This window comes from Tinamus guttatus, unplaced genomic scaffold (genome assembly GCF_059628265.1).
Source record: "Tinamus guttatus ecotype Peru unplaced genomic scaffold, ASM5962826v1 Tinamus_guttatus_pri_ptg000008l, whole genome shotgun sequence".
Lineage (NCBI taxonomy): Eukaryota > Metazoa > Chordata > Aves > Tinamiformes > Tinamidae > Tinamus > Tinamus guttatus.
In genome coordinates, this window is record NW_028288542.1 from 347,494 (window position 1) to 374,126 (window position 26,633).

Here is a 26,633-nt window from a genome sequence, read left to right on the forward strand (position 1 = left end):
AGTCACTGGCCCAGGAAGCTTCACTAAGAGGAATAGATAACTTTGCACTAACTTTGTAAGTATCATTAAATATTAAATATGCTGTTAAATACACACCAGTGGTAGTTCATGTACTTTGCATACTGTAAGTTTTTTGAATGAATGCAGTCTTTACAAAGAACTTGCAAGATTTTTGCATGTAATCTAAGTCAGTAAAATCTCCCAAAGGAGTTCATATACCAAATATTTTGATAGAAAATTATTTTTAAAAAGGGAGTTATCTCTCTCAATATATAAAATATATCTATTGCAATAATAAGGTAATTCTATGATATTTACAAATACATAAGTATGTATTCCTGTAGTGCAAGAGCATGATTTTTTATGTGTCTGAAGGAACACGTCAACTTTAAAGAAAATGTTTCATGGGGAAATTAGTTGATTTTATGTAATTGTGCTTCCATGTAATTGCTGGTACATGTTCTTGATACAGATTATTGTTGTAATTTTGTTAAAACATTTTATTAAGGAATTGAGTTTATTAAAATGTGGAAATCAATGTCAGATAGATTGATTCTAGCTCTCAGAGGAGGAGATTTCACTCACACTTATAGACAGAGAAGAGAAATTTCAGTAACATAAAACCTACATATATATATACACACACACACACACACACACATATATATATATATACACTTTCTCTCGCAGCAGAAGCTTTGACATATTATAAGGATTAGAGAATTGAATTCCATTTCTTAAGGCTAATTTATAACTCTTTTTTATGATCAAGAGCATCAGTAAAAGGCCTTTTACATCCGTTGGTCTTCCTAGCACAAGGAAGGCAGGACTCTGTCCAACAGCAAAACCTTCTGACACAATTAGACTTCATACTTTGACATTCTCTTTTGACAAGGCTGGAGAGGATAAGGTGAAACTTGGGACTGCAATGTGTACCAGATGTGTTAGATAAGGATAAAAGGTGGATATTTTCGCTTCTGATGAGGGAAGCATCAATATTTCCTGGTGTGACTAATCAGAACATATTAAAACAAGTATCTTAAAGAGCACTGCTATTCAAATAGTCCTGTAGGCTCATGTGCAGTGGGCTATTTCATAGTATCATGCATATAATTAGGTGATCCTTGAGGGAAGAAAACAGGGCTTATGTAATTCAATTGAGGTCAAAAGCAGTTTTCAAACTGGGTTGGCCTCCAGGGGTGTGGGAGTAGGAGATGATTTCTAAGGCACAATGATAAATCAGAGGAAAATTCCATCTAGAGCCAGGCTGCCACTCTCTCCTCCTCCCCTCTCTTGCTCTGCTCCTAAGGCATGGCCCCAGCGCTTGCAATTTGGGTGGCTCTGGGAGTTTCATGAGAAATGCAGTGCAAAATTCTAGCAGATCCAGGGAGGGTGGGAACCAGCTGTCTCAGAGCTGGGGCCAAGAAGAAGAGAAGAATGCTTGTATAGAAAGTCTTGAAACCTCTATGCTGACCAAACCGTCTGGCAGGCAGCAATGGGTCAGGGCATCAGACCTCACAGTCCATGAAACCTCCGCACAGCTGACCTGTCCATGCCGCCCACAGCCTCAGATATGTCCTCAAACAACCCCGCTTCCAACTAAATGCTCAAAAATTGTTTGTGAGAAAGTTTTAACACTCACAAAGAGCCTTTGGAGCTGCTGTTCAAGAGAATAAGAACTAGCTTATCAACAAGATGTTTTTTGTTTTATCCACTCAAAGGAATAGTTTTCTCCCCAGCTTTCAGGCATCAGAGGGATTCCAACAGAAGTAACTTGGACCCAAAATGTACTGAATTGTTTCTAGGAAAATATGTGAAATCTAATTAATGAAGCTTTGAAAAGTTTTCCCAAAAAGGACCATTTATAGAAAGTGGGTATTGGCTGCTGTGGCCAAGTTTGCATATTTATTAAGATTTTAAAAATTGTGAAGAAAAGACATTTCCCAGACTTGCTTGCAAGTTTCAGCGGATTTGGAAATAAAACCAGTTTTCCAACTCAGCTTGTGTGATGAAGGGGTAGAAAAGGAAATTTTCCTGTTTCCTTGATTTGTTTGTTTACCCTAGCAAAATTGCATCCTAGCATAATATAACTCAGTAAAAATAACTGATCTCTACTAATGCAAAACTTGCAGTTCTTCCAGTAATATTGCTGAAGGGGTAGAAAAATGAATTGATTGTCACTGTGTATACTAAGAGAACATTTCTGCTACCAGTTAACTTCCTGATTAGTCACTGTATCTAGTAAGTCTTGAAGAAATCTGGTGTCATAACAGGCCACTTACTTACTACAAGTGTTACATCTCTTGGAAATGAAGGAGAAATAAAGGATATGAATAGCAATCCAAAGGTTAAGAAGACTGATGTCTTGAACAAAAATAGCAAAAAAAAAAAAAAAAAAAAAAAAAGCATTGGGTCTTGATGCCTTCAGCAGGTATCATTATTGCATTATGATTCTGTGACTTCTTCGGAAGTGCAGGAGGATGTTTTCTTTCCCGGTGATCACTGCCAGCAGCTCAAAAGATCTATTTGTCCTGTTAATCTTTTCTTTGAACTCTGCCTTTGTAGAGCAGGTGAGCGTAGTCTCATCCTAAGAGCCTTGGATGAAAAGAACCCTTTCTTCAACCAGGAAGCAAAATGTAGCCACATTTTCTTCAAAAGAAAACAGAAATGGAGGCTGGTGAAGGTTCCCTCTTCAGGAAAGCCATGTGCATGTGTGTATGCAGGCGCTGCCTTCCATTTAACGAGCAGCATGTCCCCGCTATGAGTTATACTCCTCTCGATGGTCCTGCTGGTCACACCACTCCCTACAGGATACATGGGGACCAGAAGGTGGCCAAGCCCTGGCCATGCTCCCCTCCAGACACAGTCATTCTGATGAGGGATGATAGCTGTGGGAACCAGGTCACAGGAACTCCCAGAACGGTCTGTTTGGCAAGGCCAAAGGGGAGTTCTTGAATTCTGTCTTTATATTCCATCTAGGAAAGAGAGAAATTTCATGAAGGTGACCCATCTGAGCTGTCTATTTTGCAAATAAACTGTCCTACAAGTATCTAGTTCTCTAGGTAACTAATTCAGATGTAGAGGTCTGTATTGTAAGTGCTAAAGTTCAGAGAAAACTTGCTGTATATTTTCAGCTGTTTTTTTTTTTCTCCCATTCTGCCTCCACTTCCTCCTCTTCTTTCCTGCCTGAATAGTTACCTGCTAGTTTATATGTTTTCATATAATTGGATTTAAATGGATTTGTCGTCTTAAAGAAAAATACCAAACTGCTGCTTACTTGCTATTGTATATCTTAAGTCTGAAGTTTTCAGTACTTGAAAATCTATTTAATAAAAGAGGCAAAGGAAAAACTTGCCTCCTAGGAACAGATTCTAGCAAATTTTACATTTCTCCTGAATATTTGGGACAGGTCAGATGAGAAACAAATTGATATGTGACAGCATGTGACCAATTTATTATAGCTTCCATTTACCTTCAGAAAAAGAATGAAACTGAAATTATCAGGTGACCAGCGAGTTAAAACATAGTTAGTTTAGCAGCTGCAGGTTTCCCAATGCCTTTTTCCCTCAAGTTAATCAGAGTAGATGTACTGACTGGAAACACATAAAAACCTGAGATTAAGACATGCTGTAAAAAAAAAGAAGAAAAAAAGAAAACTCTTTTATAATATCAAGCATCTTATTTTCTGACGCTCACATTCTGGCACACTCTTGAGTGCTACAGTGCAAATCTGTGAGGGAGACTTACAGTGCTGTTGTAGGCTCTTTTAAAAGTAATGGTTTTACACAGATGTATCAAATCAAACAGGATTGGAGTTAAGATACAGTGGTGTATGCACAGGAAAGTAATTAGTAATATTATGGTACTTAAGTGATTTTATATGAAATAGAGTTGCTCCTGCTTTAAGCATAAGTTTATTTGGTAACTTACAGCTAATCCTAGTTAGCAGTAATTGTTAGAGCAAACTCTATTAGTCAAGTATTATTAGCAACTGCTGGTATTTTGTGATGATTGGCTTCATTATCCATCTGTATCAATAATGAAAATGGGTTCATTCAGATTAATTGCTCTCCCTTCTTTTTCTAAACACCAGAAGTAACAGCTTGGTTGATTCTCTGGTATGTTAACAGTGATTAAACATTGAAAATCATGCTGGCTGTGAGGTTTATAGCACTTTTGCGGCCTCCACTTTTTAGTGTTTCTTTATAGAAAGCCTACATAAGCTTTTAATTAATTAATTGATACATATATAGCAATGTTACACAAAGCTGAATATAAAAGTAGAGATTAAAATAAATGTATCTTTTTCTTTTCCTCCTTGAAAGAATTATTCATTATATTTTTTTATTGTCAGACATAATGACACTTCTGTATAGGATTAAGTAATACCAGATTTGACAGTGTTCAGTAATATTAAAAAGAAGATGGTTAGGAATTAATATATTTTATCAAAATAGCCAAACTTTTTGGCACTCCTAGCTAAGAATTTCTCCCATCTGCCTGTTTATTTTTTAAAAAAATATTTAGTTTACCAGAATGGTAGAAAAAGTGGAAATAATTTTGTACAGATCTGCAAGCCTATGAAGGAATTAATTTCAAAATGGATTTGACATCGTTGCAACACTCAGTGCTGACCAATGTTTATTTTCAAGGGTTATTTTAGATCTTAATCAAATATATGGAAGTGTACATAAATATACTCAGATTTATCTTGTATAAAGGTCATTCCAGTCCTGGAGATATTTGACATGGTAGAATTTAGAAATCTCTGAATGATTTAATTCCATGATTTTTCTTGTGATGATGCTAAAGTTGCTGCCCTCACATGGTTTCTTATAAGGGCAAAAAATATATACTTGCATGTCCTCATCCAGCCTCATGAGGTTCTGTGTCTTCAGTGGAATGGAAAAAGTTCAGCAGTCTAACAAAATTTGAGATTAAGTATAACGCAGATATGCAGGATGTTCCCTGATCACATCTGTTAAGTAGGCCCATATGCAACACAGAAGTGCAATGCAAACCCAAATATATATTTTTATCTACAAAATTATCTCATTTTATTTCTCTTTTATTTTGTACTCTATCAAATTTGAAGGAGATACTTTCCATGTAGACACTTACTGTTTGACAGTTGAATCATAGAATGCGTAAGGTCGGAAGGGACCTCTAGAGGTCATCTAGTCCAACCCCCCTGCACACGCAGGGTCACCTAGAGCACGTGGCACAGGACTGCATCCAAGTGGGTTTTGAAGATCTCCAGAGAAGGAGACTCCACAAGCTCTCTGGGCAGCCTGTTCCAGTGCTCTGTCACCCTCACTGTTAAGAAATTCTTCCTTAAGTTCATGTGGAACTTTTGGTGCTTCAGTTTGTGGTCATTACCTCTAGTTCTGTCAGTGGCCACCACTGAAAAGAGGCCAGCACCATCCTCCTCACTGCCTCCCTTGAGGTACTTATAGACACTGATCAGATCCCCTCTCAGCCTTCTCTTCTCCAGGCTGAACAGATGGAATGAAGAATTCAGAAAACAAAACAAAACAAAACCAACCAACCAACAAGCAAACAAACAAAAAAACCCACACCGCCAGAAACTACAAAATGTATAAATCAGGCTACATGAGCTTGCTCTATTTTGTATACTTACCTTTGAAACCTCTTTGAAAAAAAAAATGAGATACACATTTATGCTGTAAATAAGAAGAAAATTTTCCTTCATTTCTAGAGAAAGATGGTTAATCTATATTCCTGATATTCTGCCACAGATAACAAACTGTGTGAAACTTAACCCTCTATATGCTGCTTTGCAAAGTTTTCAAATGATCAATCTTCTCTTTTTTTTTTTTTTTCCAATCCATGTGTCTAACACTGAATTAATATTTTATGTTAGCAGTTGATCTAAAAAGATTAATAAGCTGATTTTATGAAGTTGGAGGATGTTTTGTCTTGACTTTGTAAATTCAAAACTTTTTTTGAAAACCCCAAGGAAATTAAAACAACCAACTACTGTAAGTAATTAAGTAACTAAAACCAACTAATCCTAATAAAGTCTCATTCCCAAGCTTTTTCTTTCTCCCAAAGTTCTCTCTCCTTTAAACTTGTGGAGTTACTATTTGGAAAAGCTTTTCTTCTGAAATTTAACAAGATGATTCATATGCATCTGTGGAGACTTTGGAACTCCACATAGACTCCGCATCCACATAGCCTTTTCTTAGTAGAAAAAGAAAGGAAATGACATTTGCAGATGTACACTTTTATTTTTTTGTTTTATTATTTAATAATAGCAATTTATTATTTAATAATTGAGAAGATTGACTGGTTGTGATCAAAAGGGTATTCCTTTAGGATACTCTTATAACCACGATACTTAGTCTGAATAAAAATACTCGTGTATTGAAAACTTATGTCTTTGCTTTTCTCGACTTTAAAAATGTATTCAAAATCAAATACTTTGGGAATATTTAAAGCATTTAACATATGCCTCCTGCTAATCTGTCGATTTTGGGACACCTGGGTAATCTGTGATAAATTTCACAAGAGTCTTTGTTTTCTACATATGGACAACATGGCAGGCATGTACTTCAGTAGGATTAATGTACACTTTTCCCCAGTCTTTTCCTTATATGATTCCTCAATGAAGGGTATAGAGATCCCCATGAATATGGTGGATTATGCTGCTAGTCTTGATACCTTAGATACAAGATTACTGTACTCTGATTTTTGCAATTTGACCATTTTCTCTTCTGTTAAGAATATTGAAAGGCATATGAATATTTCCCAGCATGCATCTGAAAAAAGCAATATCATTATATTTTGCTTCAAAACATCAGAAGGTTTGTTCAGCTCAAAAGCCTAATTACCAGGCACGATGCTAAACAGCAAGTCTTTAGTTAAACATTGCAGTCATTCCCCATCTGGTGCTAACAAATGCTCCAGACCTCTTCAATGCATTGGTTTCAGGGTTCAAAATTAGTAAAATACACTAAGGTATTAGACTTTGCCCTCTTTCCATATGTAAAGTTTCATAGTATTCGTGAGAAAGGAGAAGTGAGTAGAATATGGTCTAGCAAAGACAGGCACAGATCAAATCCTTTCTTTTTGATTCAGTTGAAGGAAAGATTTAGTAATAATACTGTTGGCAACCACACTGATGCTGTAACATGGGTAAATGACAGGCTTTATTGCACTGGCTCATTTTTATTTTTAATTGCATAATATTATGAAAGATGACTTTAAATAGCAACAAGTACAGCAATTCCTTGAACTAATGAATGGTGGCCATAAAGTAGTTTCAGTTGCTAAGAATTATTCTGAACATTAAATTTGTTTTGTAGAAATAGTTACTTGCAATCTTAAGGTTTTTTGATTTTTTTTAGAAGCAGTTTGCCTAAAATTGTAAAGCATTCCATAGGACCATCTATTAAAAATTTATATAATTTGACTTAATTCAAGGAAGATAAAGCTGTACATAATACTTGAGAATATCAGAGCTATACATCTTCATTGATCTTACATCAGAACACTCAAATAGGGACAAGAGTTAAGCAGAGTCATTAATGAATTGCTCTGAGTACTGAAGAAGAAGAAAATTTTAATATGGATGTATTTGTGATTGTTCAGTGCATTTCTTTTCTATTTTTTCTTCTTTCTATCCACATCTCCTCTTTGCTAATCTTTTCTTTACCATCGCTGTTCCATACTTCTCATTCTTCTCTACTGCAAATGTAACCTTTTTTAGTTCTCCACATAGGGCTCTTCACTTTTGTCATGTTCCTCTTTGTCACAGGATCTGAATTTCAAGGTTACATAAGATACCCAATATGAATATACTACTATGACAGTTTCAGATCCACAAATATTAAGGAGAATCAGATGATAGATAGGCATCCACTGGTGAAGTAGATGTCGATTCAAGCAGAGAAATGGGTGAAATGCAGAAGTCTTCTGTTCTTCTTTAGACAGATCTTGGTTAGTACTCTGTATGCTTTCATGTGCTGTACAAACAAGAGAATAAATAAAATCTGTTAAGAAGATTCAGAGGAGCTGTAGGAATCTGAGCAGGAGCGCCACTATTCCTAGGATACAGACGAAGGCTTCAGAGAACTCAAGTCTTTTACACATTCTTCTGTCTTATCTTTATCAAAAGCTTTTCAGGTACAGATCCTTTGCTACTGGGCCTAAAAGACATAAGGAATATGAATGGGAAAAGAAAAAAAAAAAAAAAAGAAAACCAAGAAAAGGAAAACAATAGGATCAACATATTTAGCAAGTACTATTGCCGTTATTTTTACTTTTGTGCCTATAGGCCAAGAATATAGAAATAACGCAAGTTAGGGTGAAGACTGCTTTCTGAGACCATGTCAAACCAAGAATAGCTACTGACATACCCTGTGAAATAGTTTTGTGTAAGCGATATGACAACCAGCTGGATTTTTTCCTACCCCTAGTAAGAAAGTGGGCAGGGAAGGGGAAATATATACAGTTCTAGTAAATTCTTTACAATGTTTCTGTAGCCTGTGTGATTTATACCGCTGAAAGTTTTTCTAGTAGCTGTCTCACAGATGACGGGTTTTTGACCCATGTTGCTTTGGAATGTAACTGCCTAGTCCTAAAGGCCTGTAGCTCAGACCACCCTGGAGAGTGAAAGGAGAAAATTTTTTTGCAGGATTTGCTCTTAATAAATAATGTAGCAAAGTTTCTGCTGGGTTATAAAGTACACAGGGAATAAAATAAAATAAACACACAGTATACTGTGGTGTAAAATATTTTTGTTTTGTTTTGGTCTGGTGCCTCCACTAAGATGCGTAAGGGAAATTTCCTTTGCTCTAACACTCTAGTAGTTTTGACCCTCTGAGGCATTCGCGTCCAGGACACTGCTGCCTGCTCTGCGCTCTGCTAGCTGAGGGACCCCGCATCTACTCAGTTACGCTCCAGCTGTAAGCAGCAAACAGCTCAGCTTGTCCTTCTTCTTCACTCCCACCAGAGGACTGCTTGAATTTGCCTTCTGCTTTTCTGATTCTGAATCCATTAGCTTGTTTTCCATTGTCCATGTTGTTTTATTGTGTTCTGCCTTTTATATCATTATTCTTGGGTTTGGTTTCTTCCCAACAGTCTTCTGTTTTTCTAGCAGCAGCCTTGGCTTCTGATGGAGAATACCAGATAGAGTTGGAATGACAGTGCAGTTAGTGTGTGGAATCTCAGTATCTGGAGTTGTAAGTTCATCTCATGATACTTTAAGCCCTCAAAAGAAAACCCTGTTAGGGCACTTGGTTGACTGGTGTCCAGGCAAAATGTTTCAGTCCCTTGTAGCTGATAGTTTAGGATTTAGTCATCTTAAAGCCCAGTCAATTTGTGGTTTTGTCTGCGAAAGCACTGTTTATATGGCTCAAATTACAGATGCTTACAACTTTAAATCAATAAATACTAACATTCCCTTCAAGCAACAGGTTTAAACCTGAGGTATTTCCAAAACATCTCTCTTCCGATACATGGTTAAGCCTAAGGATGGTAAAGCAAAGGTAAAGCAAAAGGATGGAAACATGAGTGTTCCTCACAAGAGATCTAGGTATTGGCATTGCTGCTATTGCAGCACAGAACCCTTAGCAGACCAAAACATAAATTAAATGTTTGTCCAATTTCCTCTGAAGGAAAAACAAGAAAGAAATTTTTCAGAGAAATAGGATTACAGTTAAGGGCAATTTTTCAGGCTTCTAGGAATTTTTAATTCCTGAGATTCAGTAATTGAACAAAACATAAAACCCAAAACCAAGGAAAAGAATAAAAGAGAACATCTAAATGTATGATTTAAATATCCAATACTTCCATGCATATTTTCCCTGTCATTTAATAATGTAGCCCTGTTGTCTAGTTTGTGTACTCTGCTTCTGACCCTGAGAGCTTGGTGGATTGCTTGGTGGAACTGTTTCCAAAGGGTTGGTCTTTCAAGAATACAGAAAGAGAAAATTACTGATTTTGAAAAACTGACTTAGATAACATTTTATGATGTCTTTAAGCTACAAATAAATATTCCAAATAACACCTAAATGGAGGAATAATGTAATGTAAGATACAGTAATGCAAATGTGTTCATTAAAATTCTGAATGATTCTGAATTGTATTTACATGTAAGCAATGGCTCTTAAACAGCTTAAAAGACAATCAATATTCAATGAATACCTTCTTTCTTTGCTTTGGGTAGAGTTTAGACAACTCTATTTTATTCTTACTCCTGAGCAGAGTAAGAAGTTAGAGTTAGCCCTAATTTACAGAGATACTATTTTGTTTGTTGTTCTTACATGTCCTGAAATCCTCTGGATAGGTTCGGCTGATTCAGTTCCAGAATCTATATTTATAAGAGTAAGCTCTTAGAAATTAATTACTTATATCTTCCTTTGCAGGTTTATATTTTCTTTAGGAAATGTGCTGTCAAGTGCTTTGAATGAAATATTTCATATTTTTCTTTCTTAGGCATTTCTATCACCTCTTGAACAGAAAAAAAGGAAACTTTTGAAGAAATCTAAAGAGAATATGAAAATGTAGCTGTCTTTCAGAGCTTGCCCTGTCAGATATTTGACTGCTGTAAATCAGCAATCAGCTCATAGAGTCTGAGAATGAAAATAAGTAAAGGAATGTTTTTTCAGTCCTCTCTGCAGGATCCTCTTTCAGCAGATTAAGGGTCAAATGCATTTAAAAATCAGCAGGAGAGAAATCTTGCATTGTCACAGAGCATTTCTGGGAAGTGCTCGGCGTTAGCCACTCTCCTGTTGTGCAAATGAAAGAAAAAAAAATCATTTTAAGTAGTTTTGTCTCTGAGACTAATTAAAGTGCATAGTGAAATGTGGGAAGCAAAACAATGTTCCCTGGTCTCTGGCTGTCTGGCATGTCAACATTCAGCAGTAGAGGAAGTATTAAGTTTCAGGACAGAGACCAAACTAATGAAGGTTGCAGAGAATGTAGAAATAACATTTTGGCCTGGGAGTATGGGGACTGGAGGCTAAGGTAGATAAGTTAGCAGTTCTTTAGCGTAAAATATCCCCTTTTTATTCTATAACTGGGATGGTCATAAGACTCATTTTAATCAAAGGCTGCATAAAGGTTACTGTTTCCACTTGAAAGCATGTTCAAATCTGAAAGGTTGCTTAATATCCCAGCTCCCAGTGTGATGCCAAAGTGCCTCTTTGGCATTAGCCTGTGGTACTATGAAATGACCTCTTCACCTGGAGAACTGTTGCAATCATGTTTGTCAGCAAGATGGTTGTCATGTTTCATTGGTAAAGACATGAAGCTTTTATTGCATATTTGCTTTGGAGGAAATTGTCCTCAAATAAACAACATAAGGACAGTACTATTAGAAGGAGTTCAAGGAAAAGGAAAAATAAACACAGAGATTTTCTCTCTGTCTTGGGATTAAAATAATGACTTAAAAGCAATGTCACGTTCATTGGCATTCATTTTTTTTTCATATTAGATTTTTATTTCTATTTTATTGCATTACAGAAACTCCACTTACTGTATGAAAGTGTCCATTTCGCTGACGGTGGGTGAAAATGACACTGGACTCTGCTACAATTCAAAGATGAAGTACTTTGAAAAAGCTGAACTTAGCAAAAGCAAGGAAATTTCATGCCCTGAAATAGAGGATTTTTTATTTCCATTTAGAGAGCCTGAAATCCTCTGGTATAAGGTAAGGAATGCAAAGATTTTTATCTTTGACAAGGTATTATGCTGTGTTCTGCTCGTTCCCATGATATAAATATGATATGCAACTTGGATATTTTTAAAGATTTATTAAAAAGTAGTCACCAGAATGGATACATAGAAGAGTAGGAAAATGAACTAAACAAGAAACAGATTCAAATTCTTTCTTTAGTAAACTTCAGATTTAGTGTTTTGTTAATATCTTTTTTATGGATATCATAAATAATTGGCAGCTTTCTGCTAATGAGAGGGCAAAAAAGCCCATTTTGCCAGTCTGGACTGAGCTGATATGCTAATAAAAAGTCATGTAAACTGTATGTACAGCAACTGCTAGTCCTATACCAGGCTGCAGGGCATGTTTCTAGAACCTCAGACATACAGTCTCCTTGGGAAAATAAATAAACAAGCTGTGTGTGCTATTATCAAATTACCTGAGTTTTTACAACACAGAATTCAGCAATGACTTCCTAATTTTTAGTATGGGTATATTAACTCTTACTTGCAGTTATCAGTAACTGCATAGTTTTCATTAATAGCTTTATTTCAATATTGTATATTGATTTCTACCTCTTAAGGATCAAGTCCTAGAAAAAAAAAAAAAAAAGGAAAATATAGCATTTTGGTAATAAAATTTAAATTATAGTTGTTATTATTTTGTTGATACTGAGCTTACCTAATCTTCAAAGAGCTTTGATTCTAAATGTTTTCACAAAGATATATATAATTTGTCCTGGCTTCTCCTCATTCTCGTCTTTCTGTTTCTCTCAATTTTTAGCCATCATTTTATTAAAACAGAACAACAAAAAAAAACAACCTTTCTCCCTTGAAATCTGTACCTATTGGTAATATAACAGTCACGGATCACAAACATAATTGTAAGAGCAAATAAATAAATGAAATAGGAGCTCCTCAACAAACTAATGGCAAAGAAAATCACAGAATCACCAGATGACCAGAGGAATCAAATCCTCTTCTTCTTGTCTTTTTCTTGACAAATGTTATGTTTTTGTTTGTTTGTTTGTTTGTTTGTTTTTAAAACAACACTAAACTAATGTAATGAGATATTTGAGATATTTAGTGTATGTAAAATTCATTAATATGTTGAGTTCTTTTCTAGACTTCTTGTTTGGAAAAACACTGAGAGTGTAGTCTGGTTGAAGTAGAAGAACAGAGTCACTGAAGTGTTATATTATCTTTAAACAGGAATGCAAATCAAGGACATGGAGATCAAGTATTGTATTTAAAAAGGACACTCTTGTCATTCGGGAAGTTAAAGAGGATGACATTGGAAATTATACTTGTGAGTTAAAATATGGAATCTTTGTTGTCCGAAGAACTACAGAATTAACAGTTACAGGTAATTATGGGTTCTTTCTATCCATTATATATAGAAAAAAGATATTGAATGTTGTAATTTGGGATGTATTTGAATCTACTTAAACCTAAAGGCACAAAAGGCTAAAGGCACAAAACTTTGCTGTATGCTGATGTAGGAACAGTGGATATATAAAATTACACTAGTAACATCTAATGTTTTCAACAAGTCTTGAGTTTTTGCCTGTGGCAGTAGTCCATGGCAAGGTCATGTTTCTGATTGAAAAATAGGCACAAGGAACAGGTAACTTCAGCATCATTGCCTCTAATGGAAAGTAAGATCATGAAGTTGATCATAGTTTTTCTTGTGGTTAAATGCCTTGAGATATTAAGAATATATGTACTGGATCAGATCAAGTTAAAATTCTGTTTAGTCTGTCTAGGTCAATGCAACAATGTAATGGACACTTAAGGAGTAGTATCGGGACAATGTGTGAATGAAGCATGGTATCATTCTTTCTCTGTTATTCTCTCCCAGGTTTCTGTAGTTAGTAGTTCAAGAACTTCTTGATCTCAATCATCATGTGTAATAGTTACCAATTAACATATTTTCCATTAGTCTGATTTTTTAACCCACTTATCCTTGGCTTCAACAACATTTTGAAACATTAACTTTAACAGTGCAATTACATAACAAAAAATAAACTGTATAATCTCGCAAACAGCAATGGAAGAAGATGCATTTAATGCAGTTTGCATTTAAAGTTACCATATCAACATACAAATCCATCATAGCTGAAAACAAAAATATATACAGTATGAGGGATGCAGAATATTATGAACAACAATCAATTTCAATTGATTCAATTCAATTCAATTTTTCCATTTCTCACTACATCTCTAACCTCTGTTTTATAAAAATATAAAACTATATAGCTATACCTAAGGTAGAGAATTAGCTTTTGCAGTTATGACACTGGAAGACAGGATCCATGATCTATGTAATGTGATGTAGTTCCATGTCATATTCTCTAAAACAAGGCAGGAACAGGATTTTTGGGTGAAACTGAATATTATCTAAATTCATACTGTTCATAAAATCGCTTGCTTGTGCACTCTTTGAGTATCAAGTAAGCAAAAGAATCTTGTAGAAGGCATTCTGTGGGGCTTTTATTGTTACATTTGAGTAGCTGATACAGAAATATATTGTGTGCTGAGTATTAGTGACTGCATGTATGTTATGCATTAAGTTGAGCTGTAACAGTGAGATTTTTGCCACTTACATTATCAGAAATTACAGTGAAAAATAGTTTGTAATTTTCTTCTAGTAGATTTGTCTGGCAATCATATTGTTTATGTTGTTTTGAGAGAATGCAGGTGATCAATCATATTTATTTAATCTCAATATTCAGGATCTCTTCATATTTTTTCTTGTATATGGAATTGATTTATTTGGTCAGTACAGACAGGCAATTACTGTCTAGTGATTAACCTCAGCGTAAACATCCATATACTTGGTTGGTTTGACCATCATATGCAAAAAGCAGAAACAGAGTCCTCAAGAATTTCGTTTATATCAGAGGGAGGTTGTCAGTTATCTTTTTCAATATATGATGTATGGACTCAAATGGTACATAGTCCTCAGGTGATCCCTGCAGTCACTGTGACAACTCACAACAGGGATCACCTGAGGACTATGTACCATTTGAGTCCATACATCATATATTAGCAGTCTCTGTGCAGGGGGAACAGCAATGTTTAAAGCACCACAACTGGATGCATCTTACTGTCTGTAGTAATGATTAAAAAAAAAAAAAAAAAAGAAGGAAAAAAAAAAAACTCACTTGTGGTATAGGTAAGAGTTCAGTGTTTAATGTTTAACTACGTAGGGAGAGAAAGAGATGTGACTGATTCTGATGTGCCAAAAATGAATGAATGCTTATGGAGGGAATGAATGAATGCTTATGGAGAGATACGTATAATTTCCAAGTAGTCTGGAAACGCTGCCAGATATCCAGACAACCCCCAAACTGCTTTGGTAGTACTGTAGGTCTTCATATCGTCCTTATTAGTATAATGAGACTAAACAGAATTAACAGACCTTTTCAGAGTACTAGTAATTTTAAACTACAGCTGTACTTACGTCATTATATAACTTTTTATCATTTCTTCATCAGAATTTAATACTTTACATGTCAAGTTTAGTTTAGTTTTGTTTTGTCCGGGCAGAAGAGGTATATTGATTGTTTGCTTCTTTTGAAAAGGAAATTTAATTTAGGAATTTAGAAATAAATGTTGTAACTAAAATAAAAGTAACAAATTAAACTGATAGTTGAACACTTTACTATATTAATGAATACTTACTTAAAACTAAGGGATTATGGGTCTTTTTAGCATGCAATCTCTTACATTGGACTAAAGCATATATTGTGGACTGATTGTATTTGGGGCATTTAGGAGCTCTTTTCTTTGTTTATTTTTTTACATTTCTTCTAATTCTCCCACGTCTCCAAGTAGTAGTGGTAAACAATGTATTTGTCAATTGTTGATAAAAACAAATTCCATCAATAATTCTCAGCTCCAAAAAAGACAGAAAAAATATTTCTAAGGCATTTGAAATTGCTATGGCAAACATTTTTGGTTTAAAATAAAAGAAAATCAAAAGTATGACTAAGCAAATTGTTTTGAGAATTGGTTGTCTCAGACTTTCCATAAATTTTAACATACATATTGGGTAATCTGTAAAGAGTTTATCAAAATGAGACATAAAAAGAGAAAAAAGAAATATAAAATATTATAAATAGTAACTATAAGAATATATAAGAATAAGTATATATACCTATAGCTATTGAAAATCTCTAACCCCCATATAGAGACTGTTTTTTCTACCTGTTGTAGATTGAGAAAAAAATGTTGCCCTTTGTGGCTTAAATTGTATGTATTGAATCGCATCTTACACACACCTTTAAAGTAACAAGCATAAAATAATGACCACTTTTAGTGGTCACATTCTTGATTTTATGAAAAATATCTTGTAATGGCAATCACATTAGCTATGTTTTCCTTACCACAAATCAATACATACTTTATTTCTACTTCAAAATGTAGTTTTGTCTTAGAATATCCAGCAGTTTTCTATTAGGACTTTTTTTTTTTAAGAAAAATAAGACAACAACAAAAAAACTAATGTTACTTGGAAAATCTGTATCTTACATTGGAAATATCACTTAAATGATCTGAATCATTTTTCATTTTTTTTCACTTGCATCTGACTTAGAAATTATCTACTTTGCAACGTGCAAACTGTACACACTGATTCTTACAGCTTGTCATTAATGAAAATATTCACATAAACAACATAATTGATGGTTCTTGGTTTGCTATTATGTAATCATGCATTTAAAAAGTGGTGCAATATAGTAAATCTTTTGTAGACATCTACACCAACAGCCTGGCTAGCATTAGTAATTTTTTTTTGATGTGTGGTATATCAGCTTCCTGTGACAATCTTGATTAAGGACATGTTCAGATGGGGGAAAGGTTCATATTTTAATAGCACACTATTAGTTTGCTAGGGAGCTTTTTCCAGCAGAAATTTATTTTGGTTAAATGTTAAGGTTACTGTTATTCTTTCTGTTGCCTGTACAACTAAGATATTTACAAGCACAAAGTCTTTCAGCCTTTGCAGAATATCATGCAGGTCAAAGGAAGGCCAGCTTGAGTCTAAGAGATAGTGTATATGCACCCCACTGCAATAACAAAATATCTATTCTTGATGCATATGATAAAGCAAACGGACCATGCCAACTTGCAGCTGGAGCATTACTTATTCAATCTTTCAGTGACTTTTTTTTAGTTTTAAATGTATATATTTTTTCCATTCTGTTACAATAAGTCCTCATACCTTGCAGATGAAATCAGAACTAATCAGTAGGTTCTTACTTCTGAATTCTTTTCTCACACATTTTGTTGTCTTTATTCATTTATTAGTTCCCTTAAAATCACCTTGAAAACAACTTCTATGGGAATGAGTATGATTTTGGATTTAGTGATTTGAATGTGCTCACTAACAAGCTAATAATGAATAAAAATAATGTAAATTGATAAGAATCTTTTCATTATTTACATTTAGCCTGCTTGCCCTAAGATACTTGTAACAACCTTGAAAATACCAGCTTATTCTTTCCCTCTGCTGTTCATGACTTCTTTCTTCACTAGGTTTGTAGGCAAAATGAGTGTTACACTGTCATTTTTATGCTTCACTGTTATACTACAGCTGTCTCTATTAGTGTTGTTTAAAAGTTGGTGTTTGTTGAACAAGCTTTGTTTCTTTTGCTTTCTAAAAGATTTAGTCGTGATCATGACAGTAAAAAATCTTAATCTTAAATGACTATATGCCACTCTGTATTTTTAGTGCTGAAAACTCCGCCATGAAAGTAAACACAATGAAAAAAGGTAATTATAAAGATACTAAATTTCTAATATAACAGCTCACTTAATTGGGGTCTTCTATATCTCTAGAGAATATACACATAGCCATTTATGACTTGTTGAAAGGGGACATGGAAGGTTATATCCTGCCTAAAGTGATCTGTATTTTAATCACATAAGACAAAATGTGCTCACTTTTGTCCCCCAAATGCTAGAATTGATTATCCACTTCCAATGTTCCATCTCCTTCAGAATACAGAAAGATGCTGCAATAAACATGTATTATTTATTTCGATGCGGTGTTAAATGAGAAAAATATTAAGGAACAATGCTTTTCCAAGCGTTCATGCCTTGAGAACAGATTCTGCTTAGTCTCTGCAGCTAATGCTGGGAATAAACCATTTTGGATGCACCCAGGACCTCGTTTTACTTATTTAAGCTGATCCCTGTGATTATCAGAGTTCATACTTATTTCTTTTGTCCTTCAAGAATTAAATTCAACTCTTGAATACGTTCAGAGAAAAATTACGTTCACTGTTATTGTTCTATGGAAAGACTAATAAAAATAAACCAAACAATTCCCTCCTTATGAAAGCAGCGTGTTCAAAATGAACCTAGCATTCTTATAATACATAAAATCCTGTACATTTAGCAAATTCATGGCTGAATAGTGGGTGGGGTGTATTTTTTAATTGTAAATGAGTGATCTTCTTTTATATTGCAATCATTTTTGTGTAGCAAAAACAAGGGTCTAAATTGATCTCCTGTGTGCATTTGAGTTATAATAATCAGAATATTATGTAGAGATTTGATTAAAATGTTCAATATAAATGTTCATTTAACATATTCATTGTAAATGGGTTTAATGGGTTATTCAAAACCAGATTCATATGAAGGCAGCATGAGCAAAGCCTTATGTATTTTACTTCAAAGTAACTGCAAATTATGTTGTGTATGTTTTACGTTGAAATTATGAATTAGAAAACCAACTTCAGCAATTTGGCAAAATAATAGAGGCATAATTTAAACGGAGGCAGATCCTTGGCTCTAAATCCTTGCTGCTTCTGACCTTCAGACTTTTCTACCTTTGTGAAACACCTAATCAGGATATTCACAAAGGCCATTTTTAAAATGATCAGAGATTCGTCCCTGTTCCATGGTCACAGCACGTGGGAAGCTCTGCTAGACGGTGACTCAGAGAAGCAGCAGAGCTGGGTAGGCAGAATTTTAAAGACATTTCCCATGGGCTGTGGAAGGCGCAGAGCTTCCTCTGTGTAACATTAGATTAGATGAATAGCCTGCTCCTTTTGGTTAATCCTTTATATGCCTGTTATTTTAGACAGGGTCCTAATTCATGCTTAATCTACCTCTATAACATGTTCTCTTTCTTAATTACCATCTTTTTCACACTTTTATTTTTCACACTGTTTATCACACTTCCTCCAGGACATGGCTACTGTTGCTAATTTTTTGTGTTGCTAATGCTTTTTATGCAAGTACTCCCTTATGATAGCCCAGGACTTCCTCTCTGCCTTATGGAGTGTCTTTTGAAGAGGAGAAATGATTAGTGGCCATTTGTATGGATAATATTAAAAAAAATAGCTATAAAACCCTGAAATATACTATGAAGTTTTATGTTTATGTAAAACTTAAGCAAGGTTTAGTGTTCACAAGCTTATTTTAATCATCCTTGTTCTCAGTGTGTCATAATTTTTGAGGCCTCTGCTATATCGTATATGATATTAAAGAATGACCCCCTGAAAACATATAGAACAAATATGTGAGTTTTTTAATAATTACATGGTAGTACTGCTATGAAGCAGTACTAAAGTCATGACTTCTGTTTGAATAATGTCCTGTACTCCCTGTTGGCAATATAATGTCAGTGAACATTAAGAGGGTTTTGTAGCATGTGATTATTTATGGGAGGCCGATGACTTTTTAAACTTAAAAAACCTTGCTGTTAAATAGTCTCATTTATTATTATTATTTTAATTGTGGCCCCATAAGTAAAGTTAAGGACTTAAAATACAAAAAATATGTCTCCAAAACTATTTTTATATCAATTGAGAATAACTTAAGGAAACATTGTTTCTGTGTATGACAGAAGTTTGTTTGTGCAAGTCAGTTTTCCTTTAATCATAAGTCTTATTAGAATATTAGATACAAATATGATAAGTTTACGTTGTTACCCTACTGCTCCTTACTGTTGTTTCAGTTAAGTATGATGAAGTTGTTAACATAAGCTTAATTCTATAATGAAAAAAAAAAACTATAGACACAAGTATTTACCATGAAGCTGTAAACGTTGGTGACTACTAAAGATATAAAGGAGTTATAAACCCTTGGTTCAATAAGATATTGTGAAAATTAAGTTATTCTTCTCTTAATACACCCAGGATGCTTGTTAAACAACCTTTTAAATGCAGTGAAATGACATTCAATGTTAATGTTTCACATTATTGCTATGGAATCAGAAGATTTCATTTTAGTTCTATATTCCTCCTGAGTATGTGAATTCCAGCAATATTTTCTTAATCTAGACTTTATAACTTTCTAAGCTTTTGTTTGCAAGTTTTAGTTTATGTATGCATGCAGTGGATTTTCTACGATGATATTTTTATAAAACAGGGTGTGAAATACCCAAATACAATAGCACATGGACCTAGTGCTGCTTCCATCCTTAAAACCAATTTGTATACAATCATGCTAAATGAGTATATTGCTTTAAAATGAAGGACAAATTTTATAATGGCACATGCCATTATATAAAATAGCACATGCCAAATTTAATAAACAAAAATTTCTTTAAATTCTTTTTCATTTTTAGTGATATACAGATTTCTTTGAGATCAGTAGTGGTTTGCCCATCAACATAACAGAGCCAGAATCAATTTTCTCACATTTTTGCTATGAAAGATCAAAACTAATTTTTATTTAAGAGTGAAATCAAACTAAAAACAAAGCAAAACAAAACAAAAACCTCTGCTAATCCTTGAGGAATGGAAACACTATTATAATCTTGGGGTTTAATGGGCTATTCCATCACACAATTTCTTTAAATTTTTTGATCTATGTCATGACCATCCACACCGACATGCATAGTAGATAGCGTTTATTTTTTCTCCATAAAAATCAAGAAACCATAATTATCTATTTCTGCATGACTCCAGAATATAGGCTATAATTTCAAGTCTGACAGAAACTAAAGTTGTTCCTGTTTTATTCACTTGGTGAAGAGTTTCAACCTATGCTTACCGGTGTCAGTGTAGACAAAACTGTTGGCTTACTGATAGGAGTTTAGGACTAAAATACACTTACAGAACAGTCAAGAGAATAAATGTGTTATTCTAGGACACTTTATCTGAACAGTTTAAAAATAAAAGATATATGAAAAGGAATAGGAATGAATAAATCAAAAATTATATCACAAATTAACTTCTGGTGTTTTACTTATCAATGTGAGAACTTAATATAGAAAAACAATTTTACCATTTTTTTCTTTTTTTTTTTTTTCCGTTGGGAAGTTGATAACATATGGTAATTGTTTGAATATGAGAAAGAAGTTGGAACCAGTGATGACATTTTGCATTTCTTTAATACACTTTTTCTTTTCACTTTGAAGTATTATATTCACATTCAGAACTGCATTAATTTAAAAACATGAGATATAACTTTATAGAAACAAGACCTGAGGAGTGATATAAATCAGTGTATTTCCTCTATATTCTTTATAAAAAATGAAAAAGAGAACTAGAATAGAAAGATTTTTGTGAATTTTCTCCTCTTCTGAGGCATTCCCTCTCTCCCCACTGCATCCTTCCCATGTTAAACAAGAATATTTCTCCAGACACAGCAGATGGCAAGAAACACATTCAGACCTTAATATACCCTTTATGAAGCCTATAATCCCATAGCATAATATTATTCCAGTTTTGGGAGGTTTATTTATGGTGAATGGATGACCTGTTCTGTGCTTTTCTCTAGGGGTAAGATTCATTGTATCTAATATTTACGGCCATCTACATATGAGCTAGTTCTTCTTATAGCAGTTTTAAGGCACAACTTATCCTATTGTCAGTGTATAGAACAGATCAGATGAACTGCATTAGACAAATCCCTGTTTCTATCTTTTGATTATCAAAGGAACTTTAGGTGACAAATTCAAATGTAGATTCATATTATAGACATATAGATTGAATGAGTAATGTTTCACAGGTTTATGTTTATGTTCTTTGGAAACAAAGTTAGCTCTAAAAAATATTTGTTGCTATAAAGCAAGTCTAAAATTAATGACATCTTTTTGAAACAGAGAAGAACAAATCTTCTGTAGTAGAAGTTATATCTGATTTTAGTGTAATATGTGTAGTTTAAAGAATAAGCAAGCTTATCTGGGTGCAAGCCTGGCTTCAGATCTCTAGAGGTTAATATATCAGCTGGTCTAGCTGGGCTAATAAAATGCATTTCTTCTACTTTGTTTTGTCTAGACCATCATGTCTACGACATTATTACTATTGCTGTTTTTCATGGTGTTTAGATTTTCTTAGGATGGATTTGCTACTGAAAATATACAGTGTACATTTATTTAAGCTAGCTGCATTGTGCAAAACAAGTATAGGCTTTCTATTAAAATATTACTGTTTTGATTCATTTTGGCAGCTAGAATAATATATGCTGCATGTGTAACAGTGTAACTTTTTGTGCTTTGTACTTTATTTGAAATGGATGATTTGGGTAAGAAGAAAACTGATAGCTTTCTTTTTATATTTCGTAATTCTGTATACAACTCATGTTATAGCTAAAGGTGTTGATACAGGATTTACAGTAAACAGAACAGATGTCCTATTAGGAAGTAGGTGGATTATAATGTTTCACTGTAGGGGTGGTAAATTTATTTTAAATGATTACTTCTGTTCAGCACTTACAAATGTCTTCTGACAGGGCATTTCTACTATAGATATCAACTGACATTAATGCCTGGGTGGATAACAAATGTGAAGAGAGAAAAGATTTTTTGTCACAGCGATTTAAACACCCCCAAACTGGCCTCTCTCCCTTTGCCAAGTCTGCCTTTTCAAATCTCAGCCTGGCAATGAGCTTCAGCTCTTGGCATCACTTCCAGGACACGCTTGGTTGGGGGGCTAAAGCCAGGAGCTTGTAAGCGGCTGCCCTGCCTCCTCGACAGACAGTGCTGCGGTTGTTCCATCGCCCTGTGCAAATGTCCCATCTGCATCTCAGTCCCCACTGAACTCTTATGTCAGCAGCGGAGGAGCCAAGGCTCGGTGCCGAGGGCCAGACCGGCTGCGCGGGAAGGCGGTGCAGGAGTCACGCGCTCCGGATGGAGACCACCATAGCCCATTGCTTCTGCGGGGCCACTCCAGCCTTACACATGGAGCATCTGCCACCTCCTCTCCACTGCAGTCACACTTCTCCTTCCCATGTCAGAAAACTGAGTTTAATTTTTAAGCTGCTTTTTCTTCCTTCAAAACAATTCAATCCGTTCTTCAGAATTTTTGAGCTGGCGCTGAGAATTCAGAAAGTCACTCATGAATAACTTGGCAAAGGGCAAAAAATGCATTGCGATAAGCTAATTTAAATAGAAATAGGCTCATTCCTTTGTGTGGGCTGCCTATGCTTTTTTTTTTTTAATATAGATTTTTATGAGCAAATTCAGTTTTCTGAGGAACTACTCCGAAACCTTCAGGAAAAAAAAAAAAAAAGGAAAAAGAAAAGTAAAGCTTGCTGAAATGCTTTGTCATTTTTGTACAACTAACAATATCTAGCTTTTGCCTTTTTTGGGTCATATTTAAAAAACAGCAGGTTCTTGAGATGAAGATGAGGCCAGGAACTGATAATAACAGACAAAACACACCTGAGAAAAGATGATGTCAATTTTTCTGACTTTTTTATTTGTTTAGGTTTTTTTTCTTCTTTTTTTTTTTCTTACACATCGTTAGGAATCAGATCTATACAGCTATTGTTCTGGCAAAGACAGGATCTGAGGATTGTTGGAGAAAAGTATTTGGAAGTATACTGGCTTCTGAAAAACTAAGGACATTTTAAAATACTTCTGTATGTGTCCTGGAATGCCTTCTACTAATATATGTGCTGTTTGGCAGATTACAGCTCGTATTTTCAATAACTAAATTCCCTAGTGTTCTGCTCTAGGTGCCTTCTTGTCTGTGTGGTTGATGAGCACCTTCCTGATCCGTCATAGTACATTTGATATAGATATAGATAGAGAACTGAAGGAGTGATGATTTATCAGGTCTGCTGCAAAAGAAATACAGATATATATGCCTGCTATGATGTTGACAGAAACTATAAAACACTGAAAATTTCTTACTTTTTGCTATAGCTTATGTGGGTTGGAGGAAAATTTTACCTTTACATACAAATTCGGGATCCTAATACTATCCTTAATAATTATATATTCTTAATAATTTACATTTTTTAAAAAAATGGAAATGGGAAAACTGTTACTTAGTTCAGCAAGAATAAAATAAAACAAAAACTCATAAATTATCTGTCTAGGCTTTGCAAGCCAAATTAAAAGACTTTAATGACTTGAAAAAATTCTTTCTTTTTTTGAGTAAATCATTAAGTAATTCTTTTAAGAAAAACATGTCAGCTGACCTAGTTCCCTTATTAAGATGAGTGCTTCATTGTATCAGAGGACAGAAGACTTGCATTAACCTGATTAAAAATACTCTACTGAGTCAATGCAAGAATGATGAATCAAGTCTTGAATTTTTAAAAGGATTTTCTGAGCAGAAAGGGATTTTTTAATAAGTAAATTGTTACCAGATGAATGTGTAGTAGGTCCTCATAGTTCCCACTTGTGTATATTAAGGATGAATAACTGGAATGGGTAGAATAAGAGAAGCAATTCGGGTTTAAGAACTGAATTGGAGTGGTTTTTGTATCATGTTTGTTATGAGAGCTGAGAAACTGTCAAAACTGATAGTTAAATTTTCAGGATATGGATTGTTTGTCCAGCATCCATAGCAACAGGGAACTTACTGTCTTTGATACCTTCCAACATTACTGGCACATAAGGCTTGGAGACAGCAATGTTCTGCCATTTCAGCCATTTAGACCAAAGTTAGGCCCGGGCTGGAAAAGGTCCATCTCAGAACCAAAATAATGATGTGAGTCTGGATTGTCGCTGATTATGTTTTCCTTTTATTGTAGCTTGTCTGTGTTTTGAAATAAATCTGAGGTGTACTGCAGTGGCATGCGCTAAAGGATCTGAAAAAGGTTTGGAAAGGGCATTCACCTATAGCTAAGAGACATTTGGTTGTACTTTACTTAAAGTATAAAAGCACAACCACATGTCTGTTTTAAAGCTCTTAATAAAAAGTAGTACTCAAGCAAGGAAAAGATGAATATGCTGTATAAGTTCAGACAACTTAAGTCCTTGTCATGTTTCAGGTCTTACGACAATAAACAAGGTATTTAATTAGGGCATGTGACAGAATAGGGCTTGGTTGACAGTAGTAAAGCTTTTAAATCAGGATTTTAGTGGGTGTTTTGTTTTTCGTTTTTCTGAGATTCTAGTAATCACTTAAATCTGTTTAAGCATTTGAACACAAGTACGTGCATTCACTCCCCCTGAAGGGAGCCTGCTGATTAATGGTCAACAGAAAAAAAAAAATCCCAGTGAACACAATTCCCCTTTCCTGCCTCCAAAATCTGTGATTCTAAGGACAGTGATTTTTATGTGGCTGGAGAAGGGGAAACCCTTTGTCTGCGATGCTGCAGTGGTTCCGTCACCAGCCCTGGCCATGGGCCCCCCTGCTTGCACCTCATCCCTACGGCAGTGCCTGATGCCTCCCCCGGGCTTGGACTGGGGCTGGAACTGTATCTGGGAGCCTGATCCCTCTGGATGAGGGGACAGGCCCTGGCAGCAAGGACCGTGTTGGCCTGGACCTGCCCAGAGCAGTGGCAGGAGAGCAGCTAAGGGAGGGGAGTTGCGACCGCCATTTTGAGCGGCGGCTCGTCCTGGCACCGGGGGCTATGCCACTGAGGTATTGCTGTGATTATGAGGGATATCACCCTGAATTTTGACTCTGATTTCTAGTCATGAAAAGATAATGGTTATATAAAGCAGTTAATTTACAGCAGGCTCTGTAACAGCTGTCTTAACTTTTTGTCTTCAAGCAAAAGAACGAACCCTACCTGAATCTGGCTCAAGCAATGCTTCCATGCAAACTTACTGGCCCAGGGCTGTCCAGCTTAATCCAATGGGAAAAAAATAGCCAAGAAATAGAGCTAGGCATCCATTTGTTTACTTACTTTATAAATACTACTTTCCCCCTGCTTCCCCCAAGTAGTACTTTTCACTAGCACTTTAGAATTTATATGAAATACATTGAAGAGTTTTGCCTTCGTCTATCATGGAGAGTATTTTAAGTGACTTTGGAAATGAAATGTTTCAACTGCATTATGCAGCCTTTTCCTGTTTCAAAACAAGCCCTGTAGTCATTGTCCTGCTAAGTAACAGTGCAAGTGAAAGACTTCAAATTGCCTGTGTAACTGTTACTGCATAATAGACTTCATGGTTTTGGTTTATTTGCTTACTTTGCTTTTAATCTAGAATTGCCATTAAAGCAAAGAAAACAATGCTGTGAAATATATTAAACTATTTTTCTTCCCCCTAATATTACTTTGGCTATGTATTCAGACATTTGAGAAATACCTGTGCATCTTATGCAGAAATATTTTATTTATATCAGCATAGGTTTCTATAAAGATGAAAAATTTGGTTATTGTGGATTTACTAAACAGCTAATCTATCATATACAGTCGAACCTCCTCCATCCTCTCTCCACTCCTGAAACAAAACAAAACAAAGCTACAAAAAACAAAATCCAAACATTTTGCAGGCAAAATGAGAGACTTCTTTGATTTTGTTGGGTAAAAGTAAGAAAGGTGTGATTTTACATTCACATTGTTTTACAATGATATTGTCTTGCCCTTGGAATTTGGTTTCATATGCCTGGTAACTTAGTGTTAGAGAGGTTAGCTTCAAAATTTTTACATGTAAATTTAGAACACCTAGACAAGTAGACAAGCACCTAGAATTCTTCTAATCTTTATCTTCATAAGCCATCTATGAGAAAATGAATGCTTGCATCATAAATCAGGCTATTTAGCATTGCTTTCTAATGCTTTGTTTTCTCTCTAGGAGATGC

At 34.9% G+C, this 26,633-nt stretch overlaps 1 protein-coding gene across 1 annotated transcript in view; it reads left to right on the forward strand.

The window, feature by feature from the left end:
- The window catches only part of IL1RAPL1 (interleukin 1 receptor accessory protein like 1), a 613,365-nt gene that overhangs the window by 334,111 nt on the left and 252,621 nt on the right, over positions 1–26,633 (forward strand). Inside the window, exons 3-4 of the mRNA XM_088521756.1 lie at positions 11,491–11,677; positions 12,895–13,048. Of these exons, the coding sequence (XP_088377882.1) occupies positions 11,491–11,677; positions 12,895–13,048 (341 nt within the window). The remainder of the gene's footprint in view (positions 1–11,490; positions 11,678–12,894; positions 13,049–26,633) is intronic.